The sequence below is a fragment of the Cydia pomonella genome, chromosome 7, assembly GCF_033807575.1.
Source record: "Cydia pomonella isolate Wapato2018A chromosome 7, ilCydPomo1, whole genome shotgun sequence".
NCBI classification, from domain to species: domain Eukaryota; kingdom Metazoa; phylum Arthropoda; class Insecta; order Lepidoptera; family Tortricidae; genus Cydia; species Cydia pomonella.
Window position 1 is genome coordinate 18,962,482 of NC_084709.1, and position 11,215 is coordinate 18,973,696.

Here is an 11,215-nt window from a genome sequence, read left to right on the forward strand (position 1 = left end):
ACCCTGAAACATGGCGATTTAAAAAAAAGCTTTTATGGCATTTTTGTATCTAAATACGATCCGGAATATACTGTTAAAATCTTTCCGTTTCCTCGCGGGCACCTTGTATATACACTGTTGGTAAATAAAATAAAATATTTTTGTGTAAAAGTTTTTTTTAAATTCAAGGTATAAGAAAGTTGTTATTAATATCATAATAGCACAAGGAATTAAATAAACAAATAATTATATAGGAATACTGATATACATAGTGGAAGGTCCCACTTTGTCGCTTACCACAATGACGAGATTTGCTTGTATCTTTATATCGAATAACCTGTCTAAGCGTCCTTAAGGCAAGCGACAAAGTGGGACTTTTTTCTTGGATACCACACAAATATCTTGGATAACACATAAATAAATGTCTTTACCGGGATTCTAACCTGTAATCAGTGTGACCAGCTTCGTTGGCAGGGTCACTCCCGACTTGTGACATGAACGTACAGAATTATAAAATTTTATTCGTCATAGTGATAGTTCGGTGGTTACATCGGCAGGACGACTTAATCATGAGAGTAACGGTAAGATTATGGTAGCCATGTCACTTCGTATAGCGCTAATAGTTGGCGTACTATACATATAAATTTTTGGCAGTTTTAATACTTATAATTTTATTGACCCTTATATACACCGTGTTTTTTTTGATTTGCGTTAATTTCGAGGGTGCATTCCTGAGCTTAAATTAAGTAACTTCCTCAAAGACACCGATATTCTAATTAACTCCATTTCAGAGATAATCAATCATTAATTTTTATCTTATAAGGCCCTTACGAGCGTGTACACTTGCCTTAGGGCCTGTTTACTTATTGATTAGTGTTTAGTGCGAGTTCATACATTTGCTACTAAACGTAAGTACTATCTCTGACGATCGACGTTCGAAATGACATTGATATGTCACAGTTTTCAATTGTTTGGTTGAGTTAAATGTAATGCCCGTGTTACAACAACGCTATATGTAACATTTAGAACGTTACTTTTTATAAAAATAGTAAAAAAAACAAAAAAAATTTTTTTGTAAATTAACTATGCCATTTAGTTTCCTTAAACGTACTTACTGATACCCCGAAGTTAACGAAATTCAATAAAAACACGGTGTATATGAAGCTTTATCAGGTAAACGAAAGGTCTAAGCCACATATATCCATACTACTATATGTAAGGGTTAATTCACAACTGTTATAAGTTATTTCTTACAGAGCTTCGATTATAACGTGAACTTAAATGTTCCAATTCACACATATGAAAAAACGCTCTCAATTTGGAGAAATATTCATTTAACTTTTCTAAAATGTGTAACTGTGAGATTTTGAATGAAATATGTAGATTTTCTTTCATTTATTTATCTAACATATACATACCTCAACACGAAGAATATGTACCTATAAATATGTTAATCCACATGGTCTATATTTAGCCGAGACGATTAGCTGTCTGGTGCACTTATCACGATTGGACTTTAAATGGCCTAAGTATTTCAATTTACGAGCTCAATATTGAGCTTTGTCGCAACCAGCCGAAAGTTGAACTTTGCGTGCCTAGGTTTTCCAAATTATGAATGCTCGGTCATGTACGTATAGCTGATTTTCGATGACAGATTCGGACAACCGGTATTGAATTTGCATGATTTTTACATTTTTAGAATTAGGTTGCAGGGAAATGCGTATAAAAGAATTAGATTCTAGCATTATGGCATCAGTCGCTAATAAGTTTCTCATCTCAAAGAAGCAACCCAGATATTACTGAAAATGAAACTAGTGAGTTGTTAACTATAATTTATTATTATACGTGTTTATTGGAGTGGGTTAAATTGGTGTTATGTGTAGTTAGAATTAGAATTCAACGGTTTAAATTTGCGTTTTGCAAAAGCGAGATTGGGATTAATGCACCGAGAGTTTCCACTGTCACACATTTTGGAAAAGTTTTAATTTCTGTGTTATTTCTTGTCAGTGCTTAATAATTTGCTGTTTTACATATACCTACTATTGCTTACTTAACATAAAAAAAAATTATATAATTTTATTTACATGGGGTACGATACTTGTTTTAGGTCCCCCCATTAATTATATATTTTAACTTTTTATTACCTATAGGAGACAGTCCACTATTACAATTCATATACATATACATATATATTATATCTATTTATGTTATAAGTGGTGTTGACATTGGGTTAGTTAAAAGAATCCCTTAACAATGAAAGTACTTAATAACCCGTAATGGAACAAGCGTTACTTTGCGGAAATCCATATTAATTAAAACAAAAATATAACTTTGCTAATCTGCGAAATAATAACGTTCTAGTAATACTACTCAATCAGTGCCAACCCGTTATATAACTTTACAGTGACTTGCGTATTTTTTACATGCAATAGACAACATTCCATTTTTAAAAAACCTGAAATTTTACATATGATTTGGAAGTATTTTGCTTCCTGAACACTGCAATATATTAATATAAATTTAATATGGCTTATTACAAAAATTACAAAAAAATAAAAATAAATGTTCTGATTTTACCAAATCTACGGCACAATAGGTGAAATGCCATTGCCATTCATCACGAAAAAAAATTAGCTGTCGTAATATTGGAATTGACATTGTCAATTAAATACGACGTATTGATTGAATTTCAAAACAAAGAGATTTTTTTTTATACTACGTCGGTGGCAGACAAGCATACGGCCCGCCTGATGGTAAGCAGTCTCCGTAGCCTATGTACGCCTGCAACTCCAGAGGAGTTACATGCGCGTTGCCGACCCTAAACGGGGGGGGGGGGGGTTTAGGGTCGGCAACGCGTTACTATCTACTAATCGTTTTTAAAATGGACAAAGCCGTATGGATCGATGAAGTCTATACTCCTCCAAAGTATACCAAATACTGTTTTGTCCCTTACCTACTGCAAAAATAGCAAAAATGATTCGTCGAAGATATCGGTACAAACATTGAATTACATTACATTCCTTAGTGTTTATCCGTCGAACCGTCGTATCGTATCTGTATGAAAGCCTGGTGGTATCGTATTCGTGTATCAGTATCCGTTATAATATACAAATTGTCGTAGAAATCTGATATTTTATCAAAATTATTTTAAAACTACAATGGACCAGTTTAAAACATTGACAATGACAGACAACGTCAGATTAATTAATCATTATCATCATCATCATGTTTTTTTTCTATCGAAATAAGACCTAGCTTCTAGCGTAGAATTGGTGTTACGCCAGTTTAGAATAAGTACACATTAAAAAATATAATGAATTAAATACAAATCCTAGTAAAAAAAAAAAATACTATTAGCGAATTCCTCGTTTCAATTTAAATGTAGAGAACCAATAAAATTATAGTCAGAAAATTGAAATGTCAATTAATGTTCCCACCCTCCTACCGCGATAATAAATACGTAAGTAAATGAATAAAACAAAACACCACCAAGTGCCAGGAAATGAACCATCACTTCACCCATCTTTGTTTTTATTTGGTATTTTTAAAACAGATTTTTATTTTTCTATGCAGATCTTTGCTGCCGTCTGTGTTGTCGCCCTCATGGCCGTCGCCTTGGCTGCTCCCGCGGACCAACCCGTGCCTCAGATTATTAGCGCAGAATTCAACCAGCAGCCCGAGGGTGGATACGTTTACAAGTAAGTACGATAATTTCTTGAGCACCCTCGGACTGTCTATATGTGGTTTCCATTTTTTTTAATCAAGGGTCATGAAAGCTTTTAAGGTAGAATTTAAGGGGTTCACTCATGGTATGATTAATCGCTTCGATCAATGTGACGTGAATCGTGGCGATTTGTCGTTTCAAAAATGCCAGTCAACCCACGGAGGAATTGGTCGTTATTATCGATACAAGATCGAGGGATGGCTGTATCCCTCTGAGCGCTGGCTCATACACGGAGCAATTCGTCGTTACAATCGATGCGCGATCGAGGGATGTTTCATCGTAACGATATTCATGATAGCACGGGTTTTTGTTGCGATTTCCGATAACGTTTTCGATTGAGTAAATCGTTAACGATATTAACATACGCTATCAATCCGTCGTTTTGATCGATCTGTAACGACGGATTGTAAAGATGGAATCGTAGTATGAGTGAACCCCTTTACTTTAATTGCAATAGTGATTTTTGTGGGTTAAAATTTATCTCGAAAGCTTAAGAAATTTAATTCAGTCAAGAGGTCAAAACATAGCAATCACTTCAAATTATTTGCCTTCAAACATTAGCGCATTAAATAATATTTATCAAAATTTCAGTTACGAAACTGAAGACGGCATCAAAAAGAACGAGAACGGCGAGCTTAGAACCGTGAATGACGAGGATAATAAGCCCCAACAAGTTGTAGTCGTGCACGGCTCATACAGCTACGCCGACGAGCTCGGGCAACAGCACAGCGTCAACTACGTCGCTGATGAAAATGGCTTCCAACCGGAAAGCGCAGACATCCCCGTGCAAGCTTAAGCCACACCGGACAGACCTGACCAACGGCACTTACTACTACTACACGGACTTTTAGCTACCTACCTAGTAAATAAATACATTTTTAACTGAAGCGACCATTGATAATGGGATGAAACACGATTGCTATAAAACATATTGCTTTATGAGAATAACAACTATCTTTGTTCACTGTCAATGTTACCGTCGCATCGTCGCGTTGGTCGCTTCAGTTGGTAAATTTTAGGCTTCAGCGCGGCATCCGCTTCGCATTTCTATAGTTACTCTTTGTTATTTTGATTCTCACTGCCATATTATTTTTTAAGTTTACTTATACTATTTTTTGTTGACATGTTCTGTGAATAAACTTGATTAAAGAGAACAAAGGATATTATTTTAATTTAACGCCTAAACATGGTGTTATTACTAATTTAATGATGACTCGTAATGTTTCGCTTGTTCGACATGAGTTTTTTCGAGAAATTTTCGCACAATTTAGGTTTTGTTAGAAAAAAAAGACATTCAATTAGGAACCTCGATGAAGACGGACGCAGAACGCAGGGTTATTTTGAATGTTACAATTTGTAATAACATATTATGGCAAACAATTATTACGATGTTATCTTGCAGTAGATATATTGAATGGCGTCTCGTGAGAATATAGAGGCAGATATAATTATAATTTTGACTGCAGTGGGCTGGCTCTTATTATTAATGATTTTTGATTTGTTTCTTTATGGACTACATTTTGAAATAGTAGACATATCTCAAAAGTAGTAAGATAGGAAGGATATTGAATAGGTACAGTTTTGATTCAATACAAATAATAATTAATTAATGTTCTTAAAGTTTTCCGTGATACTCGTACAACCATGCGTACTTATACGAAACAATTTTTAAATTAGGTAACTAAAAACATTATTATAGTAACTATATTTGAAAGTTCTGGAATACTAAAATAGCATAAGTAAACTGCCCATTTATGCCACTTGGGCAATTCAATACAAATAATAATTAATTAATGTTCTAAAAGTTTTCCGTAATACCATTCGTACTTATACGATACAATTTTTAAATTAACTAGAAACATTATTATAGAAACTATATTTAAAAGTTCTACTAGTATACTAAAATAGCATTAGTAAACTTGCCCATTTATGTCCAAGTGCCCAACAGGAACAAAAAGTAGTTGATAGGTCTGTGGGCCCGGGCCCGCCACCAATCGAAAATTGTTATCTGCCTCCAACTCTAAACTCTAACTCTTGTGATATGCAATAAACAATTCATTCATTCATTCATTCATAGGTACATTAAAGCGTTACAGAGACAACGAGATGTGGTCTATCCAGTATTTATTTAAAATGTTAAATATTACATTGTTATTTTCTACAAAATACTGCCCATAATAAGGCAAACCGTATTACGGTTACTATGTCATTAGTGTGGAGTGTTACTTAACTCTGCAATAAATCATAACAGTCGCAGAACACTGAACAATTAGTATGTTATAATTAAATCAAATGAGATCTGGGGCCCGTTGTCTCACGGCATAACACTACAAACGGTGAACAATGTTTATGAGACCGAAATCATGGTTCTCATGACAAACAAATATCTCATTAGACCTTTGGGGTAATCATATGGTGTCAATATAATACTTGAAACAACAACAAAAAAACTACTACTTAAAATGACATTGGTCTTTAGTTAGCTACCGTTTACGCTAGGAGTTCTCCTCAACCTATGGAGTGCATTACATAATGATCTCATTTACATTTGTCTGTAAAGAGAGCGCGGGGACGCCTCAATTTATAAAATAAATAAATTTACTACACATGAAACGTTGAGAATGTCTGAGAGCGTACCGCGAAAATTGAAAATGTAAATTTCGTTCTGCTCTATATCGCTCGAATATGCAAGAGTTATAGAGAGAGACGACAAACGACAAGACGACGACTAACTATAGTTAGACCAGAGAGCCTACCGTAACATTCGCGGTAGGCCCTCTGGTCTAACTACTCTGAGGAGGGATATCGACCTAGTCCAACAGTAAGCTCAAGGCTTGTGTTAAGGGTATTAGAAAACGAATTATGTACATATATAAAATTTTGTTTTATATGTATAAAGATAATATAATATAATAAACTGTAAAACTCATAACCCTTCCCTTATTTTGGCCGTACCTGGTAATACTACATTCTGCAACGAGAGGGGTAAAATAAATTTTGGATACGAGGGTGGGAGGGTGGTATTAAAGACCCGAAATTGCAATATTCTTACCTCCGGAGTTACGCACAGTGTTTTTCATCATACTTGCGAAATAAAAACTAAGTTTATGCGAAATAATTCTTAAATACGGTGACATATCAGACATTCGTCCGCCATATTGTTACTTATTGACAGGATAGATAGGCAACAAAGGCACAAACCTATTCAGCATTCAGCCACGACTGAAAATTTATATAAAAATATTTATATAACTTATTAAATTAAATCATATATTTTTAAACATAAACAAAAATATTCAATTATAAACGTCAGTATTTTTAAAGTAAAACTCGTTTACGCTACTTGTTTTGTATGGATTAGTGACATAATAAAAAAAACAATTAATGACTCCCGCGGGAACGTATAGGCCTTTGTCCTTCAGTACACCTGCATGAAATAAGATCTTTTTAGAACAAGTGTGATGAAATAGTACATTTCGATGCTAGTGCGGAAAGTATGTCTTTACTTCACGAGTACCGAGATATCTTGCCACGAGTTGTAGGCGAGTGGCAAGACTCGGGACGAGTGAAGAATGACATTTCCGCACGTGTATCGAACGAAGTTTTTTAATACAGTTGCGAAAAAATAAGAAAAACAACAAGTACTTTTTATATGCATGTTCTATAACTTCTATAAGACATAAACAATTGTAAATATGAAATATTATACTATTATCACCTAAGTATCGTTATTTACGATTATTTGTGTATCGTATATTTAAATGTATGAAAACAATATCGAATGTTGCCTTTGGTAACTTAAAACATTCTTGCAGTAAGAAAAAACGCATCTGCTTTAACAGGCGTTTCGGCAGCTATTCCGTTCCATTCAGACAACTTATTAAGAACGGTTTTTCAATATTCAATATTAAAAAATAAACGTGTTATAATGATGAAGAGGTAAGTAATAAAATATGAAATATGCTTATATGTATTATTTTTATTAACAGTAGGTTTTTATGTTGATTACGACTTTTAAAGGAAACTAACATTAACACTCATCAATAAGTAGTCATGAATTGGAACAAGTGGAAAAGTAAAAAGCACTAGTTGGCGAAATCCAACTTTCCGCACGCTAAACACCTACGTAAAGTAGCACTTTTTGAGCAACTGTATTAAAAAAGAATATACACACATTACTCATGTACGAGTATGTTAACATGCTAGGGTGAAAAACATGCAGGATAACAACAACTTTTTTACTAATGTATTTTATTTAGGCACCACTAATTAGCGATGCTACTAATATTATTGACGCTGCGACGCAGTAGCAGAATGTTTACCGTATCGCATGCGAGTTTTTTTACATGCAACTAGATCTTATCTCCTGTAGACCAACTGACGCATTTGATGAAAACAATTCTGACCTTCTTCTAATGAGATAATTAATGGAGTGTACGGCCACGGTTGCTGGAGCTGTGCTTGATATAGGTAACTTATTATAGTATTATGCAGATTCATTTCGACTGATAATTAATTGATGTATCCGTATAACAAACGGTTTCGTCAGTGACGAGGAAATGACTTTACCTTAGGAAGCAGAAGGTCCCGGGTTCGAATCCTGGTAAAGGCATTTATTTGTGTGTTTATCACAGGTATTTATTCCCGAGTTGTGGATGTTTTCTATGTATATAAGTTTTTATACATAACTATAAATTATGTACACGTTATTTTTTTTAAGTCGGTTAATTTCAAGGATGCACCTTCTCAAAGTCACTTAATTTAAGCTCAAACTCCAATTTTTGAAACTTTCTCAAACTCGCACAGCTAAACTGTGGAATGAACTGTCGCCTGCGGGATTTCCAGACCCATACGACCTTCAAACAGTCAACGCACACAACGCAAACTGCAACGCGCTTACAAACCCACTGGTGTTGCAGTTGTCCATGGGCGGCGGTAGTCGCTTACCATCAGTCATCTTCATCATCCATATTCTCTGTAACATATTTACGGAGATACACACGGTGTTTTAAAAAACCCTGTGCATATATTTCCGTCTAATACCCACAAAACAAGCCTTATTGAGCTTACTGTGGGACTAAATTGATCTGTGTAAATTTGTCCAACACTTTTATTAACAAAGGGTCTTTGAAATACTTGTTATAACCTTCGTAACGTCAGTGACAAAATAGTTTAGAGCTAACGTTCCCACGTTTACATGACCATTGCAACAGTAATGCAGCTGCAGGTGCCATCTGATGATGATGATGATGGCGATGTCTCTGTTAATTTCCATGAACATTAAAAAATAAAAATAAAATTTTTATGTATAGCGTTAACTTATTTCTAAAGCTACCACACAAGACTACATGAAATCATCATAATCAATTACAAATTATTTATTATATCTGAAATGCTGAAAAATAATGAAACTAATATTCTAATGTATTTCTTTAGTTGTGTTTTTTTTTTACATTTAGGTTTTATTCCATGAATATTCTAAACTAGTATTTTTAATACCGTCCCGGAGAGTCACTCAGGCCTCAGGCATATCATCTCCGGTTGTTCTTGAGAGACCTGCACGCCAGATGGGTCGGCAGATCTTGCAACTTACAGAAAGCTTTGCAGGTGTGTTGCAACGGGGCGCGTGGGTCGCTTACCACAAATCAAACCTCGGAGGCTCATCGAACGTTCTTTATTATAAAGAGTTGGAGAAACGGCTGACAAATATGAAATTAATTTTAAATTACTTATAGAACATTAAATTTTAATTATATTAAATATTTAGGACAATAGCATTACGTGCCAAATCTATTGGAGGCCATGGTGGAAGAGAAAAGACATCAAAAACCGTAGACGTATATACTTATTTCTAACCATAGACAATCAGAGTAAATTCAAGTAACGAATAGAGATTGCATATTTCAACAGTTCTCATCTTGCTAACGGCGAGTACTTGCACAGACATAATCTCCGAGCCAGGATTATTCACCAGCAAGTTGCTCTTCTACACGGCTTTGTGGACCGCGAAGTACCGTACTACAAGTACTCACCTACGCCAGTTCTCGAAAATGATCGTGCCACGCTCTATTGGGATCGATCTATTATTACTGACCCGGATTATTGTAGCCAATAAGCCCGACAACGTGTTGATAGACTGATTGCAGCGCCGGGCCGTGCTCGTCGTAGTCACCATCCCCCATGATGAGAATCTCGTGAAAGCCGAAAAGGACAAGTCCAGCAAGTACCTACACTTGGCTCACGAGATAACCGCCATGTGGGATGTTGATTCGACGATAATTGTGCCGATAGTCGTCTCAGCGAACGGTCTCGACCAACACCAACAGACTTAGAGAGACTCTCGATGGGTGGCTGGATCAAGGGTCATCATCATCATGAACTTAAGAGTTATTCTCATGTCGGTAGAGTATCTTCTAGAAGGCAGTAATCTTGGACACGCCGCGTATAGTACGCTGGTTTCACTCTCTGCGGCCCTGACCACTGGCAGCTTTTACCCTGCCCCGCTGTGGGCCCTATGTTAGGTTTTAGTTACGAATCGTTCAAAAATGGACTAATTTTTGATCCTTCATTCGTTAGGTGAAGTCATTAATGTTTGCAATTAAAAATCAATAATTTTATATATAATATAATTTAATGTATCAAAATATTGTTACAATCAATTTCATTCAGATTGCATATTTTTTAATTAAATGTATAAATTCAATCGTTATTCAATGTCTCCATGTTCTAATTTAACTATGGCAATTTGGTATTCAAAAGTATGACAGTTCCTAGAGCTTTAAAAACTTACCGTTGTTTTCCGATTCCCAACGACTATTCACTTTGCCACTTTTTTTTTGTATTTCTTGTAATTTGGAAGTAAATCAGCATTTATACTACAGTCCACTTTTATTTTACACATTTACAATACCTGAGACCAGCGAAGATTTTACAGTTTTTTTATAATGCGTTTAACAGACAACATTTTTTTCGCGATATCGGGGTTGGTCACATTGTAAAAGTTGCCCAGTATGACCTATATATTCACCACATAAATGCAGGTGAATAAATAAACAGCCTATATTTAGAAGTGGAAAAACGTTTTCTCTTTTTGTATGGACGATCAAATTATACATCCCTCTAAATATTTTTAATCCATTAATCTAGCATTAAGTTGGTACCTAATTACATCAATTATTATAGTAAAGTGTAAGAAACATCCACCAATATGTTCTTGTCGTACCTAATACTAAAATGAGAACGAAGTGCTCAAATCAAGACATAGCCCTCGATAATTGAAATAATGTTACAGTTGTCTTCCAAGCACTCTTGTTAATAGTTCTGACTGGTATGTAATTTTCGTTACAACCTATACATTTGTAACTCCAAAATGCCAGTTCGTGATAATCATTTAATGCATAACAGTGGATCCGTTGTAGCGCTAAATTGTAATAGACCACCGAGGGGTATTTGTGCAACATATGAGTGGATAATCCCTGCGTAGGCATTGCAGCTGGTAGCGTTTATGGTAAT

General features: G+C 35.1%; 1 protein-coding gene across 2 annotated transcripts; it reads left to right on the forward strand.

The window, feature by feature from the left end:
- Positions 1 to 1,690: 1,690 nt before the first annotated feature.
- LOC133520067 (larval cuticle protein 1-like) lies at positions 1,691 to 4,529 on the forward strand. 2 transcript variants are annotated; one of them, XM_061854358.1, is made up of 3 exons: positions 1,691 to 1,793; positions 3,553 to 3,677; positions 4,295 to 4,529. In XM_061854358.1, the coding sequence occupies exons 1-3, from the start codon at positions 1,785 to 1,787 to the stop codon at positions 4,497 to 4,499; spliced, it is 339 nt and encodes a 112-aa protein (XP_061710342.1). In that variant the 5' UTR covers positions 1,691 to 1,784; the 3' UTR covers positions 4,500 to 4,529. The 2 variants fall into 2 exon arrangements, with proteins under 2 accessions (XP_061710342.1, XP_061710343.1); XM_061854359.1 differs by lacking the exon at positions 1,691 to 1,793 and having other exon boundaries at positions 3,547 to 3,677.
- Positions 4,530 to 11,215: the final 6,686 nt, after the last annotated feature.

Bases quoted from the DNA above. Each gene is read 5' to 3' on its own strand.
- LOC133520067 (XM_061854358.1), top strand. The intron at 3,678-4,294 runs GTAAGTACGATA...TCAAAATTTCAG, and splicing joins GAGGGTGGATACGTTTACAA to TTACGAAACTGAAGACGGCA.